At 48.3% G+C, this 25,521-nt stretch overlaps 2 protein-coding genes and 1 long non-coding RNA gene across 8 annotated transcripts in view; 2 read left to right on the top strand and 1 right to left on the bottom strand.

The window, feature by feature from the left end:
• Positions 1-25,521, top strand: part of LOC148005993 (uncharacterized) — a 1,435,680-nt gene that overhangs the window by 256,793 nt on the left and 1,153,366 nt on the right. The window lies entirely within an intron of this gene.
• Tmem53 (transmembrane protein 53) lies at positions 1,041-16,600 on the bottom strand. Of its 4 annotated transcripts, none has more exon segments than NM_001107964.1 (3): positions 1,041-2,068; positions 4,459-4,574; positions 16,452-16,600. In NM_001107964.1, coding segments are annotated over 3 exon segments (831 nt in total). In that variant the 5' UTR covers positions 16,513-16,600; the 3' UTR covers positions 1,041-1,414.
• The window catches only part of Armh1 (armadillo-like helical domain containing 1), a 39,738-nt gene continuing 30,889 nt past the window's right edge, over positions 16,673-25,521 (top strand). The window contains exons 1-2 of one of the 3 annotated variants that reach the window (XM_087550588.1): positions 16,786-16,834; positions 16,944-17,063. The gene's annotated coding sequence lies outside the window, so the exon portion shown is untranslated. 3 annotated transcript variants of the gene reach the window in all.

The raw sequence follows: 25,521 nt of genomic DNA, 5'->3' as shown, positions 1-25,521 counted from the left end.
TTAGCTCCACAGCTCCCCATTGCAGTGAAGTAACTGGATGCCTTCCTGGCAGAGGGAGGGTTTGGGTGAGCCCTCACCAGAGAACTGAGGAAAGGGTGATTGCTCAGACTCAAGGGATTTCTTTCTGGGATAACTGCAAAAGATACAGAAACCCGGTCTAGTTGGTAGCCCCTTTGCAAGCCTGCCTTATTGGAATCCGGAAAGACCCTTCATGGTCCCCATGCCCTGCTTGGTGCCACCGGATATCCTGAGCGCAGAGCTGGTAGTAGGGCTTGAACTCCAGACTGGCTTCCAGTGCAAAGGGAAGCAGCCTAGGAAGAGGTGGTCTGCCTCAGTGGTCATTTCTGAGCAGCCAGATGTCTCAACATCTCTGTTCTCCCTTTCCCCTGCCCTGGACTCATCGGGCCCTTGACAGCTGCTTACCAATCCAGAGCATGGGGGTGGGGGCGCATATACTCTAACCTGGCACATTTAACAGGGCATTCATTCATTCCACCAAAGCATGCTGTAAGAGTTGTCTCATGGTGCAGGCAACACTGCCACCTGTTGGCCATGGCTAGGAATGTAAGCACATCTCCAAGGAATCAGAAGAGGAGCAGAGAACCCCTGAGGATACAGTAGGCCTCTGGAGACTTAGGGATCTATTGCCCCGAGAATATGAGAAACCTCCCATCCAGATTTCAAACTGCCTGGCAAACTCTGAAAGTCCCTTGATCACAGAAAAATCTGCATATGAGCACATTCATTGGTGCCGCAGAGCCATGGGCAACCGACCGGCCATCTGGGATTCTGTGATGAAAAGAGCTCCTACGTTAAAGGTGTGTGCCTGTTCGTGTGCGGGCACACTTGTGTGCAAATGCATGAGGTCCACCAAGGGTATAGCTCCTCAGGCACTGTTCACTTTGCTCTTTGAGACAGGTCCTCTCTCTGGCCTGGGCTCATTAACTGGGACAGGTTAGTTAGCCAGTGAGTCCCAGGTGCTTGCCTATCTCTGCCGGATTTTAAGTGTGTGCCACTCTGCTTGGGTTTTTATTTGTTTGTTAATGTGAGTTCTGAGATTGGACTCAGGACTGTACAGCCAGCACTTTACCAATTGAGCTCTCTCCTCAACCCCACGTTATTTTTGAAGACAACTCTGGGCTTGGAGTCATCCACCTAACACTAACACACACACGCGCGCGCACACACACACACACACACACACACACACACACAGAGTGTTAACCCTTTACAGACCAAACATCGTAGGAATCAGCAGCCTATCACACTTGTCCGAGTAACTGTAAGGCTGCCCCGCAGAAGCCTGCCTGGACACTCCCAATCCCAGGATCAGGGTAGGAGTAGCCATGCTAGTAGCCCCCAGGATGGATATAGGTTGAAGGGAGGTGTTGGCATTTATTTCTGGAGCAGGGCCTCAGCACTGGACACAATTATGCATGAAGTCAACACACAGACTTGTATAGTAAGTAGGATAGTCTCGGAGGTGGCTGACATGCGCAGATGTCACGAAGTCCACTCCGCGCACTGAGACCTGGTGAGCCAGGCGTTCCTCCACCATCCGTTCCACATCCCTGGCTGAGACCACCTTATCAGCTCTAGAGTAGAGGTAGAGCTCGGGCCAGCAGGAGCCTGAATCCTGCAGCCTGTCGTAGAAGTGGGTGTGGAAGAGGGCCGTGAATGGAGCAAACAGGAAGTGGAACAGGACCACCACCAGCGCAAATGCTGCCAGGAGCAACAGGCGAAGCACGGCAGGTCTGCGCTCCAGGATGGTTGCCAGGGCCCTCAGGGCCCCTATCAGGTCGCTATCCCCAGGGCCACTGTCAAAGATGGTGCCCACCACATGCAAATGGCGGAAGCGCTGATGGGTCTGAAGGAGCTCCAGCACGTAGCGGTAGAGCATGACGCCGGCATTGCTGAAGACATGGAAAAGCAGAGGCTCCCGCTCAATCTCATAGTCAAAGAGGAGCTCAAGCAGCTTCTGGGCCACCACACGAAGTGAGGGAATGCCCAAGGACTCAGAGAAGAAGACCATGTGCCAGGGGGCCGTGTATCGGATCACAATGCAGCCCTGGAGAGACAAGAGGGACAAGGTCAGTCTCAGGGATACGGTGGTGTGGCGAGCACATTAGCCAGAGGAGCGCAGGAGCACTAATTTCCACAGGGTTCTGTTGTAGCCAGTTTGCCAGCTGCAGGTATAGGTGCCTCCCAGGAGTGGACGTACACTCAAGGCCTGATGCTGTCCATGCCTTTTCAGCCTGGGATGGTATTTGAAGCCTGGAGAGAGCTCATGTTTTGGAGACATCTGATTCAACCAGAAGAAAGTATCTCCCCTCTAGTTTTCTCTGTGGCTGTCCTAGCTAACACCACCCAAGACCTTGGCGCATGGGTACATCATGCTGCAGATCACCGTGCTTCCTAGACACAAGAGATCGAGAGATGGCATGCAGGTCCCGGCCTTGACCACCAGAGGGCGATGATGAGCCAGCTCCGCATCACTGTCCTGTCCTTGGCTCGGTTGCAGGGCCCTGAAAACACACTGTCTGGATACAGGGGTCTCACCCTTAATTATACCTGCCTGATTCCTGGATTTAGGACCACTCCTCATACTCAACTTGAAATCCAAAACCAGAAAGACAAACAGACAGAAAGGCCAACAGACAGGGGGACAGAAACAAAACAACAATGAATGAAATTTAAACTACAGAAATCCTAAAATCTAGGCCCAAGCTCACTTTCAACTTCTATACCCCTAAGTGCCTGCCTCAAGTGAGCCTTTATACCTCTGGTCAGGTCCCCTTGAAGGCCAGTTAGAAAAGGCACCAGACACCACCCTGGCTGGGTCTTAATCCCTCTTATTAATTTGTTCTAGAGACAAAGAGCCCCTCTGTCAGGAGCATCTGAGTAGGACAGGCTCTGGGGTCAGACGGGTCTGGGCTTAATTCCTGGCCCTGCCACTTATTAACTGTCTGGGCAAAGAGTAATTTACTTCCTATTTCTCTGTCTGTGCCCCCATCTATAACTGGGATGACACCCACCTCAAAAGGTTATGGTAGAAGTTTTTTTTTTTAAAAAAATGTATCTCGAGTGACAAGGCCAGTACCTGACAGGAGCAAGGGGAGACCTGTGGGCACAGCTCTCAGAGACCCCTGAGCTTCCAGCCATGGAAGCACTGAAAACTCTGAAGGGGGGCGGTGGCTGAAGGCCACTCCCACTCCCAAATGCTAATACCCAAGAGAGGCTTTTAGCCTTTCCCCTAGCCCCGCAGCAGGTGGGGTTATTCTCATAAATATTCCCTACAGCCCAGTCTCCTCAGTAAGCCAGAAATAAGGCCTTCTTCAAATCACAAGGGAGGATACAGAGGCTTGAGGGATGCCAGAATTGGCTGCAGTGCGGGGGCCCGGATTGGACTCCGGGCTTGGACATATCAGCTATGTAAGATGCTTTGGGGACATGTGACTTGGGTATCCGGACATGAGCTGTAAACGGTATGTAATGAAAACTTACTCACATGACAAGGTGGAATTCATGGCTTAAACATGGCAGGCGGCACACGGTAACTAATGATCACATTTGACAAAACGTACACAGAGGGGACCTAGACGGACACACTCCTTACAGCGTAAGCAGAAGCAACCCCTCGACGGTAGACAGGCTGGCCTGGCACTACTTTCTTAAATAAGAACAATAGACTTTGACTGGCAAGCTTTTTACTTCATGCCCACCTTCTCATTGCCGGGGGTGAGGCAACCCTTCTCCGAGGCTGTCCCTGCACCTGCCCTGCCAGCTCAGCACCTCTGTCTTCCCTGGGACCTCCCACCCACTTTACCCCTCACGCTTTCTGCACACATAACACCCCCTCTGCAAAAGCCAACCCCCTAAGCACTTGCCTCCATTTTTCTTGTCCATCTGCTCCCCTTTCCCTGAAGAGGTGTCTTCATGAAGTTTGCGTTCCTCGTGGTTTTCACGCACTCCTAACACCCCTGGTATCTCATCACCCGGAACCTATGAATTCTCTTTAATGTTCCTGTCTCAAACCACTCCCCTTTACCCAGAAAGTACCCAGCTTGGACCCTGGCATGACCCTGGGTGCCGCCTTAGCCCGGGCCTGATCTGTCTTCCCTACTCCACAACCCACCACCTGCCCAGCCCCATGCTCCTCTGCACCCGAGTCACCTGAACCCCCTCTAAACTTATTTCCAGACAGACATCAGAGCTAGGGAAGCAGTCAAGGCCCTGGAGGACAGAAGCGGCTGCAGGAGACACAGTATAACCCTGCCAAAGTCCATGAACCCACTGTCTCCCTCACAGGCCATCTTGGCATGCTCCAGGGCTGCCATGGAGGTGGTCAGCCTTTGCTCCAGCCCAAAGGTGAAACAACCAAACTTAACATTCCCCCACAAAGCGGCCAAGGCTAGCAGAGGCCCGCACCCTGGGCAAGCACTTGCCCGAAGTACTCACCCTTTTGTGGTAGATGGCACTATACTTGGCCAGGTTCTTGTCCCTGCAGCCACCCCAGCCCAAGAGAATCACCACAGGCTGTTGCTTCCCGGCCTCCTTCCCACCTTGGCTGTTCTCTGAAACACAGATGAGAACGGTCAACACCAGAGGCAGAATTGGGGTTCTGGCCAATCTAGAGCTGTGGGCAGGGAACCGACAAGTACTCCAGTCTCCATGTGGTTCCATCATTCCAGCCAACCGCCTTTTCCTAGGCCTCTGTGGAGGTGCCACGGTATCACTGGATAAGCCCACATGAGGACACACCAAGTCTTGTTAGGGGACTGGGGATATAGTTCACTTAGCAGTGTGTTGACCTAGCACGTGTAAAACTGTGGCTTCAGTCTCCAGCACTATAAACCCAGCATGGCAGTGCCTGTCTGATTCCTCCGTACTTGGGAAGTGAATCAGAAGTGATCAGAAGCTCAAGGTCATCTTTGCCGACATAGTGAGTTTGAGACCAGCCTTCACAATATAAGACCCTGCCTCAAAACAAATAGTTACTTTAACACACAGCCATTCTCACCCAGTCTATCTCTTGTCTATGGCTACCTTCGGATGAAATCACACAGATGACCGGCTACAAAAAAGATCTATGGCTCACAAAGCCTCAACTATTACTGTCTTGACAGAAAAAGTTTGCTAGCCCCTGTTCCAATCTGGAAACAGATGGAGGGGAAAGATCCTAAGAGGAGAACTGGAAGGGCTTTGGGCGGAGCTCCGTTGACAGACAGATTGCCTAGCATGCTTGGGGACCTGGGTTAGATCCACAGGATCACATAGCATAAACTAAGCACCGTGCTGCACACCTAGATCGTCCTAGTTCCCCGGAGGTGGCGACGAGAGGATCAGAAGTTCAAGGTTGTCGTCAGTTAGAGAGTGAAGTCAAGGTTCGAAGTCAGCCTGAGGCACGTGAGACACCCTTCCCCCTTAGTGGCAAAAAATAAAATAAAATAAATAAAATAAAAATAACAAAAGAGGGGTTGGGGATTTAGTTCAGCGGTAGAATGCTTACCTAGCAAGCGCGAGGCCCTGGGTTCAGTCCCCAGCTCCGAAAAATAGAAAAAGAAAAAAACAAAAATAACAAAAGAACTGGGTAAAATGACAGTAGCAGAGACAGGAGGCTGCCTGACTCCAGCCACTCCTCCACTGTGCTGCCAAGAGAACACTGCAGCCTGTATTCACGACGTTAACCCTGTAACACCATAGGCAGGTATGCTGTGTGACGTATGCTCTGTACCTTGAGCACCTCCAGGGTCAGCGCCGTCCATGGCTGGAAGCACCCCTCCTTCTGTGATGTACTTAAAGCAGAAGCCAACTGTTGGCACCATGCATATCTGATGACTTCCCTAAAAACATGTCCCACCCACCTCATTTCCCCTGCAAGGTAGGTGACACCCCCTCTGTGGGGGCATTTACACAAGGACTGTAGCTAGACAGCCAACCTTTTAAAAGGGCTGGATACGTACCCTCCCAAGGACCAAGCCGCTAGGCTATGCTCAGCAGACACCTGAAATTTATTGATGCTGGTGGTGACCTAGCAACAGTAAATTTCAAGGCTAGTTAAGAAGATGGTAAATATAAATCACTAACCTTTGGACAAAAGGAAGACAACAATTTCCTGTGGAAATTAATGTGATTGAAAAGTTCAATGTTCCTGCTCTCCAGAAGCAGCGACTCTGGCCTTCAGAGATTAACTGCCTGCACCCGCAGGGCTCTAGGCCGGATGGAACAGAAGCTACCAGACCTTCAGTCCCTTGCTGACTCCTGCCATCCCTGTCAGCTCAGGCAGCTCCAGTCAGGCACAGCCATTCTCATCCCTGTACCCCTCTATCTTCTGCCAGGGCAGCACCTAAGGACCTGAACGATGTGGGTGGGGGTGGGGACCAGCCCAATCCTGTCCACCTCCAAGCTCAGACTACTGCAGGCTCCTGAATTAAACCAACAGCTCCCTAGTCCCACCAGATGAACCTCTGACCTCAAGCCACTGGGTTTCATGGCCTTGCCACAAGACAAGCCCAGCAGCCCCTCAGAAGCACAGAAAGGGCATCACTAAACAGAGATTTGTGCAGGTTCTGCAGAGCTTCCAGACTGTCCTTCCAACACTGGGATGTGTAACTCTGCTCAGCTCTGGGGTGGGATATCTGTTAGCTCCCTTGGCAGGATGATTCTTAAGATCTTTCTCTCTATGGAGACACCAGTGCCCTGGACTGGCTGCAGATTCCCAGAGCCTAAGCACTCCCGTCCTTCTGCTCTTCAAGAGGAAGAACATGTTGGTTTATTCTCCAGCTCCAATACCCAGCATGCTCTTCCCAGGGTGGAGGTGAGGTGGAAGGGGTACACGCTGCCCCGTGTTGTTAACATTAGCTTTAGCTTCTTGTGATGCTGGGAATGGAATTCAGCACCATGTGTATGTCAGGCAAGCCTTCTACTACAAACTTTTACCCCTAGCTGTCCCTTTGGAGTCTATACCTGAACATCCTATAAAGGTTTATTATTATTATTATTATTATTATTATTATTATTATTATTATTATTATTATTATTTTGGAAAGTGATAGTGACCAAGAAGAAAGGTCTGCCAGAGGAAGTTATGTTTGCTATAGTGGCCTCAAAGGTCCAATGATAGCATGCAGGCTGGACAGAGGACATGGGCAAGCAAGGTTGTGATAGCCATCTGGGCCACAGTAGGCAGTCCTTGGACTGGGACCAGGAGAGACAGAGAGCAATGGACAGAGAAGCAGTCAAGAGTGGACTGGGATCTGATTCCACTGAGTTGGGGTTTGATTCCAAAGCAGTAAAGAGAGAATAAAATTCTGGAACGGGCATGATCCAATCTGTTACTGACTACTGTAGACTTAAACAACTGTTTGTTTAATGCCTAGCTCTCTCCCCTTAACCAGCAGGTTCTGCAGCTCAGGAAATGACATCTACCGAGTTTAGCACCACACGCCCAGTGGACAGCGCCACGGCTGGCCTGGACAGGAGTTCAGCAATATTATCACACACCCACTCCACTCATCAGACTAGCGTGGTACTCCCCAACCCCACCATGCTGTCCTCCAACTGCACTGACAGTGTTTGCTGGAGAAGCTAGGCTGCAACTGCAAGGGAGAAGTGGCGGGGTCCTCAACAAGGGCCCTGGGGAGAAAAGAATGAGGACATGACTGCCACAGGCTGGGAGTGGTGGTCTGGGAAGCTTTTGGTAGGTCACAGACCTCAATATAAAAATTAGAACTGGGAGAGATGGCTCGGAGGCTAAGAGTACTGTCTGCTCTTCTGGAAGAGCAATTTCAGACCGGCCAGAGCTCGATAGTGAGACCTTGTCTCAAATAAAAGAATTAAAACTATAAATCTTTAGGGTTGGAGAGATAGCTCAGCAGTTAAGAGCACTTAAAAGACCTGGGTTCAATTCCCAGCACCCACATAGCAGCTCACAATCATCTTTAACCCCAGTTCTAGGGGATCCAATGCCCTTTTCCTCTTCTGACTTCTGTGGGTGCCAGGCACACAAGTGGTCCACAGACAAACATGTAGGCAAAATACCAATATGCAGAGAATAAAATATTTTTTTAGAGAGGAGCACAGCTCCACGACCATAACTAAGCCACAGTTTTGGGCTGTGGCAAAGGCACAGAGAACCCACAAGCAGCCAAGAGCTCTGTACTTATTTTTATTTCACATTTGTGCACCATGTGTGGCCAGGTGCTTAGAGGCCAGAGGAGGCGCTGGATTCTCTGGAACTCTAATTACAGGTGACTGTGAGCCTCCAGGCGAGTGGCAGATACAGAAACTGAGGCTTCTGCCTGAGCAACAAGTGTGCTTAACCTTTAGTCCATCTCTCCAGGCCCAAATTTTATAATTTAAAGGGCACTTTCCAAGAAAGAAAGAAGAAAGGGGGGAAGGGAGAGAGGAAAGACGAGAGGGAGGGAGACAGTGCGGGGGAGGGAGCCCTATAGAATATAAACCACACCTTTGATATAGTACTTGTACCCAACATATTTTTAAACTTTTACAATCTATAAACAAAACCCAATTGTGTACGTGCGCATGCGCAGACATCCCCAGCTTTTCACATGGGTACCAACATCTTTAGATCATTCTGCTGATGCAGTAAGCCCTCATTCTCCACTGGTCATGAGTACATGGAAAGTCGTTTAACTTCATGGTCATTAGGGAAATGAAAGTCAATGCTACATGAAACACCACTTTATGCTTATGAGAAGAGCTAGAACCAGAGTTAAGAGGAGCAACACACACCACAGGAGAAACCAAAGCCTTTATACACTCCTGTAGAAAGGGAAACTAGTCCAATCATTTTAGTCAACAGTTTGGCAGGTCCTCCCAGAACTGAAACATACTATAACCCCAGCGGCTTCCAGAGAAACATGAGACCTGTGAGTTCAAGTATCACCTGGGCTGTCAAGCAAAATTTAAGTCAGCCTGGCATGCACAGCGCAAACTAGTGATGGCTAGTTTTATGTTAACTTGACACAAGCTAGAGTCATCCGAAAGAGAGCATCAGTTGAGAAAATGCCTCCATAAGATCCAGCTGTGAGGAATTTTCTCAATTAGTGATCAATGGGGGAGGCCCCAGGCCAAGCCATTGTGGGTGGTGCCATCCCTGGGCTGGTGGTTGTCGGTTCTATAGGAAAGCAGGCTGAGCAAGCCATAATGAGCAAGCCAGTAAGCAGCACCCCTCCATGGCCTCTGCATCAGCTCCTGCCTCCAGGTTCCTGCCCTGTTTGAGTTCCTGTCCTGACTTCCTTCAGTGATGAACAGTGATGTGGAAGCGTAAGTCAAACAAACCCTTTCCTCCCCAAGTTGCTTTGGTCATGGTGTTTGTCACAGCAACAGTTACCCTAAGATAGACTCTATCTCAAGACAGCAAAAATTAATCATTGAGTTATTTGAGACCCAATAATTCACTCCTAAGCTAGGAACTGAACACAATGGTCCACACAGAGACTTGGATTTCAATTTTTGTAGTAGTATATTCCCACTCTCTGAATATATCCATACAATGGAACACTACTCAGTCATAAAAAAGGATGAAGTGCTACCCATCCTGTAGTATAGATGAGCCTCAGAACACCATGCTAAGTGAAAGGAGCTGGCCTCAAAGGTCAGGTACCATACGATTCCACATATATAAAACACCAGAAAAGGCAGATCAGACAGACAGAAAGCAGATATGTGGTTGTCAACAGCTAGGAGGAGGAGCGGGGAGTGACCACTATGGGTAAGATTTCTTTTCAGTGGGAACATTTTATACACAATATACCACCCAATATTAATGGTAAATGCTAATGAATGAGAGGCGGTTTGGTTTTTGAGACAGGGTCTGACAGCCTCGAACTTGCGGTACAGTTGAGAACACCTTGAACTCCTCCTGGTCCTCTTGCCTTTCAATCCTGAGTGAGGGATTACAGCTGTGAGGTATTTTTTTCCCAGGACTTTTTAAACCCATTTTCTAAAACAAATATGGGGCTGGAGTACTCAGGGGTAGAACTTGCCTATTCTGTGTAAGACCCTGGGATACTGCAAAAACAAAAACAATTTCAAAGCAGAGGGTACCAATTTCGTGAGCAGTGTTACAATACCATTTCAAAACGACAATAGGGAAGGTGGTTCCATCAAAGCGACCAAGGCGGTGTGCAAAAATACCCAGAAGCCTTGGGGATGAAGACACATTCTTTTCTACCCTGACACTTCTTGAGCGTGCTACAAAATAACTCAATCTCCAGGCTGCCTGCCATCTGTCAGGGATAACAGGACACTAGAAACACAGGAATTACAAATAAGTCTCCGGTACAGCAAGCCGTGCAAGTCACAAACGAAGGCATAAATTAGATTGCATGTGTCCCAGGGGCGTGTGGTGAAGGCAGAGAGGGCCTACCTGACACCGGCTGTTTTTAATGGGAGCTGGAAGCAAACACAAGGAACCCATGTGTTCTTAACCCCAAGCAAAAAAATTACTCCCTGGCTTCTCTACTCCCCAGAAATCCTCTCTAGAGTCTCATTCCTATATTTAATCCAAATCGTTTTAAACTTAGATTTTGAAATACCATAGTAGAATTGCATCCCATCTAAGAATCTACACCATATGAGGTCATACATCTTTCCACACTATTATTATGGTCATACATCTCTCCACACATCTCTTTTTTTTATTATTAATATACATAAGTACACTGTCACTGTCTTCAGACACAGCAGAAGAGGGCGCCAGATCTCTTTACAGATGGTTGTGAGCCACCATGTGGTTGCTGGGAATTGAACTCAGGACCTCTGGAAGAGCAGTCAGTGCTCTTCACTGCCGAGTTATCTCTCCAGCCCTTCTCCACACCTGTCTTCAGACACACCAGAAGAGGGCGTCAGATCCCTTCATAGATGTAAGACACCATGAGGTTGCTGGGAACTGAACTCATAACCTCGGGAAGAACAGTCAGTGCTCTTAACCACTGAGCCATCTCTCCATCCCTCTGCACATCTCTCAACTCTGTGACTGTGAAACAGACCTAACTTACTTTCCAGTTCCTCCATCTGTGAAATGGGGCTAACACTGGAAAAAACTCAGCAAGATCACGACTGCAGAAGGCTCAACGGTGTGCTGGCTCAGAGAGTTCAATAAGGAAAATGACCACTTCCTTGCTGTAGAAAAAGCTGAAAGTGAGTATCTAGTAAACGGGAATCACATTCTCTGTTGCCTGCTTTCCTCTACTCCATCCTCCACTTCCCCCATGACTATCTCTCCACGTCAGTTTATATATTTTTACACCGTTATTTTCAGTGGCTGTAGAATATTTTCATACTTTATGGTGACCAATCTCCTATTACTGGACATGATGTTCTTCCCAGTTTGAGGCTATAATAAAAATACCTCAGTGGACACCCTTTCTTCGCGTGCAGGCTTCGCTGTGGCATGGCATCCCTGCAGTCCTTACCTCATGGCAGCCAAAATGTTCACCTTCACAGCTCTGGGGTGAGGCTCCCAGGCAGGAGAGTGTTCCTGGGAGCAGGGTACCTCACATCCGCCATACATCCATCGCTCATCTGTGAACCTTGACTAAGAGTACCCTTCTGCCCAGGGTGAGGGTGAAGATTAAAAACCCCATGAAAGGGGGTCCCAGAGGGCTGGCATGAGATGGGGCGCAGCATGGTCACGGTGGACGATGACAATAGTGACACTGGGCCCAGACTTCACATGCAAGGCTGTGGGATGATGTCACAGGTGAGGCAGGTACAAGATAGAAGGAGGCCTGTCATTGGAGGAGAAGGAAGGATGGGTGGGAGAAAAGTTTGAAGGAAGAGGAGGAGACTGGAACGGAAAGGAGGAAGAGACAGGAGGGAGAGAGAGAGAGAAGCCATGGCAGGACAATATGGCAGGTGACATTAAGATTCCGCTCTGTGTATTTACAGGTTGTTCTTAATGTTCTTAAGGGATGGATGTGTACTGGGCTTTGTATGTTTAGGTGGGCAATTATATCTTATCAATTGGGTCAAAGGTTATTGTGTTGTGTGTTCTTTCATGTGTGGCGATTTAAGTGTAAGAAAGTGTGGGGCGGCTGGTCTGGGCCACCACAGAGTTGGGGGTGTGTTTCTGGCATGGAAACCTGCCTTGGGAATTAGATAGGTAGAGAGATTGCTGCCTTTGGCAGTGTGATAAGGGATGGAGCAGAGTGGATGAGAGGCTTTGTTGACTGAGAATTAAGATCTCCAGCAGATATCTTGGGGCACCACGGTGCCGATCCTAGTGGGGATAAAAGACAACCTTACTTTTTTATTTTTTATATTTTTATAACAACATAAGGCCTGGAACAGACACATGCATGCAACAGGCCCTTGAGAAGAGGGGGTTTTGTTTGTTTGTTTGTTTGTTTGTTTTGTTCTTTTGGAGTTGGAGGTTGTTTTGTTTTCTTTGAGACAGATTTCTCTGTGTAGCCCTGGCTGTCCTGGAACTCGCTTTGACAGGCTGGTCTCGAACTCACAGAGATACGCCTACCTCTGATTAAAGGTGTGCACCACCACAGCCCAGCTGGAAAGAGGTTTTAATTGGCTTGTTAATGGATGAGAGAAAGGGTACGAGAGTTTGAAAATAAATAAAATTTGTGCTTTAACGACACTCTGAAACTGGAACCATTACAGAGAAGACCAGCACGGCCCTTGCACAGCGATGCAGGAAATGCAGGAAGTGTTCAATGTGGTATTGTTTTGTTTTGCTTTTTGGTGTTTTTGAGACTGGGTTTGTCTCTGTAGCCTTGGCTGTCCTGGAACTTGTTCTGTAGACCAGGCTGGCCTCTAAGTCAGAGATCTGCCTGCCTCTGCCTCCTGAGCACCGGGAATAGAGGTGTGCATTGCCACGCTTGGCTATGTTTGGTGGTTTAACTAGGTGAATGGAAGGCTTTGGAAGGTGGCAGTCACAACAGCCTTTGGGGTCTACAGGTAAATGAGGAACAAATATTAATTGTCCCTTCTATCCACCCATCTATCCTTCCTTCCTTCCTTTCCTCCTTTTTCTTTTGAAATAAAGACATGCTCAGACTAACCTTGAAATTGCAATCCTCCTGCCTCAGCCTCCTCTGTGTTATGACTCTATACCTAGCCACCCCTTGAGGTTCTTGACTCTCCACCATCCAGAGCTCACCAAAGCCTCTCTTAGGCTCCTGCCCTCTGCAGCGTCTCCCTTCTGAGTTCTCCTCCAGTGCCTTTTCTTTGACACTTTCTGCTGTTTACCAGAGACCTGCCAGCCCTTGGAGGCTCCACTCCTGCAACACAGGCCCCTCATGATGGTGGGGACCCAGCACTGCTCCCTGGTGCCAGCAGTAACTCCCTGAGCTTAAAGATATGGCTACACGGGGTTGGGGATTTAGCTCAGTGGTAGAGCGCTTGTCTAGCAAGCACAAGGCCCTGGGTCCTCAGCTTGGCGGGGAGAGGGGGGAGATATGGCTACACTACTTAACCCTTCTAGTGGCAGACAAAAGAAAAGGCCCACGATAAAGCCTGAAACCCCTCAGGGCACCTCTGGTGACTGCCTTGAGGCCTTCTGTTAACTCAGAGGATAAGATCCCTGCCTTGAGATTCTCTATGAATTTTGAAGGGTCAGGGGAGTGTTGGAAGACTGTCTGCCCAGCCTGCCCCTACACAGTTCAGAGCTCCAAATTACTGCAGCCCACCTCTCCACTGGCTGCTCACCCTGCCGTCAATTCACTGCAGAGCTTGGCTCTGTGGCTTTGATTTCCTTTTGGGGGAGGCAATTCCCAAAACTAAATATGTCTGACCCACCTACACACTTCCTCACTAAAAGTGACCACAAAGGAAGGGCACTCTCCGCCCTGATCCTTGCAGGACAGTCATTCTGTGTAGCCAGGCCAACCTGCAAAGGAGCTCTCTGCAGTGGAGAAGCCAGAGGTTTCCGAGGCGAGCCGACAGGGCGCCTGTTAGGGTTAAGGTTAAGGAAACGTTCCCTGACCTCAGGCTTAGCTCTGAGAGGGAAGCAGAGGAAACAATTGTGAGCCCTGAAGGTACTTCTGCTTGGAAGAAAGCTTCGAGGAAACAGGAACGCTGTCCCTTAGAGAGGAAGAGGGCTCACTTTCTAGACAGCATCCATAATTGTGAAACCACCTGCTTCTACATTCCCTCCCTCCAGACAACCACAGCTCTCTGCAGGGCGCCTGAGCGTGAGTGTCTTGAAGCACCAACAACTACCCCAAGGCAGGGACATGGCCAAAGCTGAAAGGAGCAGAAAGGAACTGAGGCTGATGTGGCCCAAGAATAGGAAGTGCTTTCTAACAACTTCTCCAATTGGCCCGTATCTGGGAGAAAGCTCTGGGGCAGGGTAAAGGAGCCCCACAGGTATCTTCCAGTTCTAAGCCCAGCCCCCTAAAGCAACAACTGGGAGCACAGGGGAGGAGATACGAGTGGACAGAGAGGCCACTCAATTTCTGGCACTCAGGTCCAGCATCTACCCTGCCTTCCTGACTTTAAAGGGTTATTATTCTTTCTATCGGACACAGGAGTAATACATAGCTTAGAAAGATTGGGGCTGGAGAGATGGCTCAGCAGTTAAGAGCACTGACTGCTCTTCCAGAGGTCCTGAGTTCAATTCCCAGCAACCACATGGTGGCTCACAGCCATCTGTAATGAGATCTGATGCCCTCTTCTGGTGTGTCTGAAGACAGCTGCAGTGTACTCATATACATAAAATAAATAAATCTTTTTTAAAAAAAGATTCAAGAATAATTCTCTGTGAGTTTGAGGCCAGCCTGATGTACAGAATGGGTTCCAACACAGCCAGAACTACATAGGTAGACCCGATCTCAAAAATAATAAAAGAATAATATAACAATAACAGAATAAAAAGAAAACAGCAGTGAGCCAAAGACAGTTCTGATGGCACATGCTTGGCATGGGAAAGATTAAAGAATATTTGTAATTTCAAGCTCACTTGGGCTACAGAGTAAGTTCAAGGCCAGTCAAGACAACTGTCATAAGAGGAAGGCTGAGCTGGTGAGATGGTACAGCAGGGAAAAGCACTTACTGACAAACCACAGGACCTGAGTTAGCACTCCAGTTCACCCAGTAGAAAAAGATAAAAAAGTGTATGTGACCAGTGCACATACACTACGGTGTGCCCGCACACATGTGCGTGCACGCGCGCGCGCACACACACACACACACACACACACACACACACACACAAATATGTAATACAAGTTAACGAGGGTTGAGTATGACCTAGTGGTAAAGCACTTGCCTTAGCATGCTTGAGACCCTGCGTTCAATTCCCCCAGTCCTGCCTAAATAAATAAGACTGTCTCTACCCACGTGGGTAGAGAGAGAATCCCTACTCTCCTGGCCATGCAGAAGGGAGAGCCAGCCCTTTGCAGCTCTGCAAGGACAGAAACAGTAACTCACTTCATCTAATGCTATGGTCAAAATTCTTCAAAAGTCCTTTCACATCTATAAGCCCAAGATCCATCTCTAGGGAGAAATGGACAACGGCAGCCATTGGTGCCTTGGGAAATGAGAGGCTGCTGCCCCGTCCTAGACTCCAAGCAAGGAGTACACAGTGTGACAGGGGGCCTGGGAAGGCGTTTGAAGGAAGTGTCCCCTAGCTTTATGATGAACTGGGCAAGTGAGGGGCAGTGGATTGAAACGAGACCAAAGAGAAGCAGAGGCCGGCCTGTACTCCAAGCCTCCTCTGCCCGTTTCTAAAAGGGACAACCTTCCATTCTCTGGAAGTAGTTTACACTACTTTACAAACTATTAATCTCATTAGGCTTCTCACACATCTTTTTTAATGATATGGCTATAGGAGGGTTAAAAAAAAAAACACGTTAATTTAAAGGCCAACTACTAAACTCACTTCCATCAGGACCCATGCCAAATCCTTTACACAAATAATCACAGTTGTGTAACCAGCAATTTTTGCTCAGGGAAAACTAGAACTCGAAGTTGAAAGTTTGCTGCAGGTCATCCAATTACTAAAGGGATAGGATTTCAACAGAGTTCGACCCAGCCTAACAGACCATTCTGTCGTGAACCAATGCCAAGGCAAATGGAGGGCAGGACTAGGCTTGCTGAGTCTCTGGGCTTCTCTGAGGACCAGAGGCTCCCCCAGGAATCCAATCAGTCTGCAAAAATGAAGGGTGGGCCTAGCCACACTTGCAGATGAGGGGAGAGAAGTGGGAAGCCCGATTCAAAACAAAAGAATGAGAATGAACCTCGAGAGGCCTCTAGCTACAAGGGAAGCAGAACATGGGCCTTGAGAACCTGGCATGGAACAGAAAGACCCTCAGTGGACTTGGGGGCGGGGCGCGGGGGCGGGGCTCTGCGCTCCGGGCAAGCTCTAACCAGCCCTGTGGGACCCCCGGAGGGGGCGGGCCAAGGGAGGGCGGGCCCGCAAGGCGGGCGGGGCACCGCTGTTAGGCCACCTCCCCAACCCCCCTCCATACTCTGGCTCCAGCAGGGCTGATCCGGGATCTCGATGCTGTAATCCAGCTCGGCCGAGGCCATGGTGAAGTTGCGGGCCGTCAGCACGGGCCTCCTGCCGGAACTCCCGCAGTTTCACCTCGCCCGGGCCCGGACGCCGCCGGGCCACGCCCCCTTCACGCCCACGCCCAGCGCTACCCAATCCCCGAGCCGCACTCTGTGACCTGCCTGCCTAGCAACCACCGAGTCGCTTCGCGCCTCGGGCGGCACCCACTAATCGGGTCCTAGCAACCGCGCTCCGCCCCTACTGTCTTTGGGCCCCAGCAATTGGCTGACTCTCTTGATCTTGGATCAAGCATTGGTCAGTGGGGCAGCGCTCTTGGAGAGTACCCACCCTCCCGTGAAGGTAAGAGTCGGTGGGACGTTGAAGTAGAGGGCATCTCAGAACTTCGTCTTCCGGTACCTGGTAGAAAAGTTGAACGTGCACCTCTAACTACATCTACCTCCATCGCCAGCCGCAGTTCCCAGGCTGGAGGCAGAAAAACGAACACAACAGCGTTAAGGCGGCGCGTGCCAACCGGTCCTTGCAAACCTGTGGGTTGAGACTCGTTGCCTGGCTGGGAAGGGATCTTCAGGTAATGATTTAAGACATGCCCTTATATGTGTGATTCCAAATAGCTTAGAGGAGTAGAGCTTTCTTGCATTTAGTAAATATTTGCTGAGCTGGGCATAGTGGCGCATGCCTTTGATCCCAGCACTCAGGAAGCAGAGGCAGGTGAATCCCTGTGAGTTCGAGAAAAGCCTGATCTACAGATCGAGCTCCAGGACAGCAAGGACTACACAGAGAAACCCTCTCTTGAAAAAACAGAAAAAGAAGAAGCTATTTGAGTGATGGGGAATGAGTGTGATATGGTGTGTAGGAGATGGAACCCAGGGAGGAAAAGTATTGAGGGCCGATGATTAGTAAGATAAATAAAATCTCAAAGATGGCACTGGATTTACAAACAAGGAAATTGTTAGCAACCTTTGCAAATGCCATTTCAGTGAACAAGTCAGTGGCTTGAAAGGTGGGTGGGAGGTGACAGTGTGGTGCTATACTATACCCCTGTAATTCCAGCATTTGAGAGGTAGGGCCAGGAGTTTCAATGCTTCAAGATCACTCTCAGCTACATAATGAGTTTCAAACTAGCCTATGCTACATGAGACTTGTAAAAAAAAAAAAAGAAAGAAAGAAAGAAAGAAAGAAAAGAAAAGGAGATGGAATACTTGCAAGGCAAGTCATTTTATCATTCATAGGAGGTATAGGCTTTTGTTCAAATGAGAGATATCCAGCAAAGAGGTAAAAGATAAAATTACAGGGGAAATGGGGTAAGTGAAAGAGTATGGCCCCCAACAGTGGAAAATCTCACTTTAAACCGTTAAGGAGTAACTGAGGAGATGGCTCAGCCAGTAAAGTGTCTCCTGGACTAGTGTGAGGAACCCCTAGACCCTAGACCCCAAGGACCCACATAAAAGCTGCAAGGAGTGGTGGCACACAGTAACCCCAGAACTGGGGAGGCATAGCCAGGCAGATCCCAGAGACTTGCTAGCCAATCACTTTGCCCAAACAGCAAGATCCAGATTCAATGGAAAAGCCCTCAAAAAAAAAAAAATATGGTAAGCGAAGGTGAGAGGGCACAGTGCTTGCTGATCAAGCCTGGAAACCTGCGCTCCATCTCTGAAGTCACATAAAGGAGGGAGGAGAAAGCTAACTCCACGCCATTAACCTTTGACCCTCCACACCTGCACTGTGCCATACACATACCCACTCTCACATATACATCATCATCCACACAGTAACAGTAGTAATGGTTTTAAAAGATTTATTCATTTCATGTATGTGAGTACACTGTCACTGTCTTCAGACACAGCAGAAGAGGGCATCAGATCCCATTACAGATGGTTGTGAGCCACCATGTGGTTGCTGGGAACTGAACTCAGGACCTCTGGAAGGTGGAGATAAAGATACCCAGTGTGCTGGGATCTGAATGTTGAACTCTCAGCTACCTCTCTAGCACCATGTCTCACTGCACACCACCATGCTCCCACCATGATGATAATGGACTAAACCCCTGACATTGTAAGCCAGCCCCAGTTAAATTATTTCCTTTATAAAAGTAGGTCATGGTGTCTCTTCACAGCAATAGAACATTGCCTAAGGAAGAAATTGGTACCAAGAAACAGAGTATTGGTGTGGCAGACCTGACCATGCTGCTTATGGGTGGAATGTGGACTTTGGGACTTTGGATTAGGAAAGCAGTTGGATATTTTAAGCCTGGTTTGATGGGCCACACTAGTAGGTATTTGGAAGACAGTGGTGCTGAGAGCTATGGAGATCATGGTGGCCCAGTCCAAGAGGTTTCAGAGGAGAAGAATATTATGTGTGGCCTACAAACCATTCTTGTGATATTTTGGCAAAGAATGTAGCTGCTTTCTGCCCCTGCTCCCCCTGCCCCCCAAAAAAACTGCCTAAGGCTAAACTGGAGTGGTTTGGATTAATGGTGTTGGCAGAGGAGATTTCAAGGCAGTCTAGTAGAGAGTGTGTGTCACAGGACAGATCTACAATGAAAGGGAGCAAACCGAGCAAGAAAATACAAACTATTGGAGGATGAAAAGAACACCAGGCGGTGTAATGGAGCTAAGTCCAGTGTTCAAGGAGATGTTTAAAAATTAAAGAAAAAGCCACATGCTAAGCAGAATAAACGGAGTGGTGATTTCAGGAAAGACTTCACCCGGCGAAGCTTCCAACTTGTGAAAAAGAATTTCAGAAAAGGTTAAGTAGTGAGGGAAACCATCCAACCAGAGAGTTGATGGAAATACATTTGGACAAGGGGCCTGTGTGAAGTGGAAACCGAAGGGTTCTTTGGAGAGTCGGTTGTGTTGGACGGTGTTTTGCTAGGGCAAGCACATGAAGGAATGTTTGGCTGAAGCAGACACAGGTAGAAGGATGTTCTGCTGAAGAAAGCACGTGAGAGAACACGTGATGAAGGATTCTTTGCCAACAAGACTCGTGTACTGTTCCTTATATTGCATAGTTGAGCTGCATTTGTTGAAACTCTATAGAGAAAAGTACACCAAAAGACTTCTGGCAGTGTGCTGGTGGCTTCTTGCTGCTTCCACAGACTTAGGCTGATTGGCAGAGTGATGTCAACTGACACAGGCTTAAGTTGAGTTTGGCTAAGACAGCCCCACGTGCTGAGGCAAGGCATATGGTGAGGCAAGATCTGTGGAGGACACATGATGTTCGGAGGGAGTAGAAATAGGACTCAACAGACGGTGAGAGGGGCTTGGTTGTGGGGCTAGTTCTGCAATGCTTCTTGGTCTTTCCTCTTCGCTGATCTTCCATTCATTGAGACACAGCCAAGAACTTCTGGTCTCCCTGATGTTCCTAACCCCCCCCCCCGACACACACACACACACACACACACTGATTCAGCTGAGGCCTAGATGTTCCTGCTAGGTTGTGACACCACTGCTGCTATCCAGACACTACTTTACTGGGTTCCTGGTGTATCTGTGAAGTGTTTGTGAGTGAATCGAGCTGGCGCTGCTGACCTATGAACTGACCTGCTGGTTTCCTGACAAAGCAGATGGGATTTGCTCCAGAGACTCATTTCTAAACAGGTCCACTTCCCCATATCCTAACCTTTCTCCTCCACTACCTCTGGTGGGTGGTAGACAAGAGGAATTGAATGTTTATTAAAAGTAGGTTGCAAAAAATGTAAACCTACATCAATGTTCTAGCCCTAGCCAGCTGCAGAACTTGGCAGCTTCAGGAATTTGATCCCAATCTTAAAATCCAGGATACAACAAAGAGGTTATGGAATCTCCCTCCATGGGTAAAGAAAGCCAGGTATGTATCAGGGTAGTCCCTAAGTGGAGATCCAGAGAGACCATTGCATGAAGCTATGAGAGCAAAGCCTGGATTTTATTGGAGACCCAAGATGTTGGAGATGCAAAAGTTTTGGGACAGTCCACCAAGGAGGACTGCCAACAGAATGGAACCAGCTCAAGAGGGAGAAGTGTGGTGCAGTCAGAAAAGCTGAAGGAAGGCGCTGGAGATCTGAAGAGTGTGCTGACATCAGACGTGGAGATGCAGAGTTTAGAGTTTGCCCAGCTGGTTTTTGGTCTTGTTTCGGTCCAGTATTTCCTCACTGTGCTTCTTTTCCTTCCTTTTAGAATGGTAATATACATATCCTGTGTCATTGTATGTTGAAAGTATATGACCTGCTTTTTTTATTTCGATTTTATAGGGATTATAATTAAGATGTTGCCTTGAGTCTCAGAAGAGACTTTGAACTTTGGACTTTTAAACAGTGCTGAGACTGTGATAGACTATGGGAACTTCTGAAGTTCGTCTTAATGCATTTTTGCATTCTGCTATGGCTACAAGCCTATGGGCACCAGGGAGTGAAATGAGGTGGCTTTAATAACAATGGCCCCTACAGGCTCCTGTATTTGAATGTTTGGTCTCCAGAGAGTGGCACTACTTTTTTGTTTTGCTTTGTTTTGTTTTGAGACAGGTTTCCTCTGTGTAGCATTGGCTGTCCTGGAACTCACGTTGTAGCCCAGGCTGGCCTCGAATTTACAGAGATCTACCTGCCTCTGCCTCCTGAGTGCTGGGATTAACGATGTGTGCCACCACATCATAGTTCATAAGAGTGAGGAATCAAGACTCCAAGGAGAAGGCCTTCTTTGATTCTGCCCTGTGAAAACCCTAGGAACAAGAGCAGATGACCTTATCTTTTAGGGGACCTTTGGGGTATGGGGCAGACAGATAACCCATGGCTTGGAGCTTTCTTGCTTTTATAGGTGTATTTTATTCTGAATTTAGGGAAAGGAATTAGCAAGGGGGCTGTCTGGGAAATTTTATCTAATAACAAGACATACTAAGTACGCTCTTTTGTTTGTTTTCTGTTTATTCATTTGGCTTGGTTTGGTTTTTCTTGGGACAGGATCTTGCTACATTTGCCTTGGTTGGATGGCCTGGTACTTGCTACATAGTACAGAGTAGCCTTGAATTTATGATTGTTCCCCTGCCTCAGTCTCCCAAGTGCTGGGTTTCCATGCCTGGCTTCCCTTAATTGTTAGTAATTTCTTTTGAGTATTGCTAAAGAGTTCTCAGCGTGAGCTGGAGTTTTGAAATTTTGTGATTTGGGTTCACTTGCTTGAAGGACCTTTCTTTCAGCCACTGTAGAGTGGTTTGCAGCTAAGACTTCACTTATTAATCAGCTCTGACGATGAAGAGGTGGTCAAAGGGTCCGTTCTGGGCAGAAGAAGTATGCTGGCCATTCTTGCAGAAGACTGTGCCAAGGTGAGAAGGCCACAGACAATTTGGACTAAGGTTTCTAATCTGAAATTTAATTTCATGTACTATGATTTCCACACCATTTTCTCTCCAAGGTAAAATAATGACAGTTGTAATTGGCTGCCACTTACAGGGGGATTCCAGTGAGCATGATGGTGCTGGCCATTTTTCTGGCATCCTGTGCGAGCTCCAGTTCTGATCAAGCTGGTGAAGCTGACTTTTATTGCCCACTGCATGCCATGATCGGCTGACTATAAATTAAATCCCCTTCTCCAAAAGCCATTTCCCATTAGTGCTAATTTGTTTGCTTCTCATTTCTGCTGATCACTAGCGTCTCTGCTTGTGAGCACCTAATTGGAAATCATTTCTTTGACATTCCAAAAAATTTTCTCCCCTTCTTGGATGCCATTTGGCTTCAACTAAAGAACATTATGGTTTTCAGAAGAACAGCTCTCTCCAATTACAGTTTAACTGACCGTTCATGGCACCAAACTCCTGTCCTTCGTTTCCAAAGATGACACCCCTGCTGACATCGCCGTCCCTGTCATGGCTGTAAAATGCCTCATAGAACTCACACTGGCCTCCTTGGATGGAGCTTCCGCCACTCTGCACATAGCAGCTTTGAGAAGGCAGCGATTTTATGTACCTACATATCACGGGCATTCAGATACAAACATCAAAACAAGAGCTGGCCCACCATCTATTAAACATCTATTTTACACCACCTGCCCCAGGGCACAGGGATAGGGAAACCAACCCTGCCCTTGAGTTCAGACTCCACGAGAGGGTTTGTTTTGACAGCACAGGAAGAGAGAGGGAAGGGCCACAATAGCAAGAGTCCCGAAGGACAAAAGGGAGTCACTCCTGACGTCAGGACAGTATTGAGAGCCCTCTGGAAGGGCCTGGGAGGTTGAAAACTAGGAGTCTGGGCATAGGAAAAGTGGCTGGAGATAAGATGAGGCAGGGAGCCCTTTTTAAAAAGATTTGTTCCTGGGTTGGGGATTTAGCTCAGTGGTAGAGCGCTTACCTAGCAAGCACAAGGCCCTGGGTTCGGTCCCCAGCTCCGAAAAAAAGAAAAGAAAAAAAAAAGATTTATTTCCATTTTGATGTGCATCGATGTTTTGCCTGCATGTATGTCTATGTGAGAGTGCTAGCTAGATCCTCCGACATGAACTTACAGACAGTTGTGAGCAGCTATGTGGGTGCTGGGAATTGAACTCAGGACCTCTGGAAGAGCAGCCAATGCTTTTGGACTGCTGAGTCATCTCTCCAGCCCCCTAGGCAATAGGGATCTTTTTGGAAATTTATTTTTATTATTATTGCTTATGTGTGTATGGTGTCTGTGAGTATATTCAGGGTCATTCTTGGCTACATAGTAATTTGAGGCCAGCCAGAGATACATAGAGTGTATCTCAGTGGTGTAGTGTTTGCCTACTGTGTAAGTGGCCCTAGGTTCTATCCCCAGCACTGCAAAGAAAAATGGAGGGTTAGGTTGGGGGCGTTTGGGGCCCTTCATTCCCAGTGGACCCACGTGGTTCCTCCCTTTCTTTCATCCTCCACAGCCGCTCAGTCACTGGATCCTGTTGTTTCTTCCTAAGACATATTTCTGCTTCCAGCTTCCCCTCGGTGCCCTGAGCCTCTTTTGCTGATTGCAGGAATGGCTCCTGAGCTGACCCCCAGCTCTCGTCTTGCCCATTTTGCCCACATGTCTATCTGTGCACAGGTGCATGCCTGCCGCCCGTCGAGACCAGGAGAGAGTGTCAGATCCCCTGGAACTGGAGTTACAGAAGGCCGTGAGACACCATATAGGTGCTGGCAGTCCAACCCAGCTTCCCTATAAGAGCAGCCTGTGCTCTTAAACTGCTGAACTGTTTCCAGCCCCACGTCTTGTTTCCAAATGTGTATGTCTGTCTGTGTACAGGCGCCCATGGAGAACAGAAGAGGATGTCAGACGCCCTGGAACTGGAGTTACAAGCAGTCGTGAGCACAGGAATGGCACTCCAGGTTCTCTGGAAGAACAGCTGTGCCTGTAACCACTAAACCATCTCTCCATTCCCATCTTCCAATTATTGTAGGAAATAAGGGATCTCCAAAACAAAGTCAAGGTCATGCATGGTAGCACACACTTTAGTAGTGCACTCAAGAGGCAGAGGCAAGGGGATCTCTGTGAGTTCAAGGCCAGCCTGGTGTATGTAGTGAGTTCCAGGACAGCCAGGGCTACACAAAGAAACCCTGTCTTGTTAGAAAGAAAGAAAGAAAGAAAGAAAGAAAGAAAGAAAGAAAGAAAGAAAGAAAGAAAGAAAGAGAGAGAAAGAGAGAGAAAGAAAGAAAGAAAGAAGAGAGAAATGGAGGAAGGAAGGAAAGAAGGAAAGAAAAAGAAAAAAGAGAGAAGAGAGGAAAGAAGGGGGATAAAAGGAGGGGATGGGAGAGGGAGAGGAAAGAAAAGAGAAGAGAAGAGAAGAGAAGAGAAGAGAAGAGAAGAGTCCTTCTGCCTCTGCCTAGGGCCCAGGATAATAGATGTGTTCTACCACACCCGGTTTATAAGGTAATGGGGTTTTGATCCCATTACCCATGACTTCATGATCCCATGACTTCATGCATAATATGCATGTACTCTACCAACTGAGCTATAGGCCAAGACCAAGAGCCTGCTCCAACTGAGGATTCCATTCTGTACGTCGCAGTTTATACCGAGTCTTTTTTTTAAGATTTATTCATTTATTATATATAAGTACACTGTAGCTGTCTTCAGATACACCAGAAGAGGGCATCGGATCTCTTTACAGATGGTTTCGAGCCACCATGTGGTTGCTGGGAATTGAACTCAGGACCTTTGGAAGAGCAGTCGGGGCTCTTAACCACTGAGGCATCTCTCTAGCCCCTATATTGAGTCTTATGAGATAGTATTATCACATCATAATGGATACTAGGACTGAAGCCCAGAGAAGTTAACTAACCAGCCTAAGACCACACTGCTGGGAAGTGGAAAATCACACAGCTCTCCAGAATCCACAACCCTAACCACTGTACTGTACTACCTACGACTTGACAGTCTTTACGCCTCTACTCACTCTCCTCTGAGCCAGCTACACATTTTATCCTCTCTGTCTAGAACACACTTTGCCTGTGTCTCCCCTGGCCAGTCATAAACCCAGACCAAACCAAACAGTGCAAGTGTCCTGTGCCTGCCCCATCAGAGCCCACTGTTGGAACTGTAGTGATTTATCTATAAGGCTCTATGTAGAGCTGAAGAGATGCTCAGAGGTCAAGGGCACTGGCTGCTCTTGCAGGTGCCTCGGGCTCATTTTTCAACATCCACATTGTGGCCAATGACTGCCTGTAACTCTAGTTCCACAGAATCTGATGCCCTCTTCTGGATTGCACATGTACCATGCACATACACATATGCAGGTGAATACCCATACACACACAATAAAAATAAAGCAATCTTTAAAACGAGGGGTGGGTGGGGGTGGGGGTCAGGAAGGATGGCCCAGTGGGTCAGGCTCCTCACCAACCCTGATGGATTAAGTCCCATTCTGGGACCCACAGAGTAGAAGAGGAGAGAACCTCTCCCTACAAGTTGTTCTCCGACCTCCACACATACACTATGGCATGCACGCAGGTCACATGAACAAATAAATGAAAGTTGTACATTTAAAAGAAAAAACAAGGGTTGGGGATTTGGCTCAGTGGCAGAGCGCTTGCCTAGGAAGCGCAAGGCCCTGGGTTCGGTCCCCAGCTCC

This window comes from Rattus norvegicus, chromosome 5, assembly GCF_021556685.1.
Source record: "Rattus norvegicus strain SHRSP/BbbUtx chromosome 5, alternate assembly SHRSP_T2T, whole genome shotgun sequence".
In the NCBI taxonomy this organism is placed as follows: Eukaryota; Metazoa; Chordata; class Mammalia; order Rodentia; family Muridae; genus Rattus; species Rattus norvegicus.
Note: the sequence above shows the minus strand (reverse complement) of the source record. Positions and strands in the feature narration are given on the sequence as shown.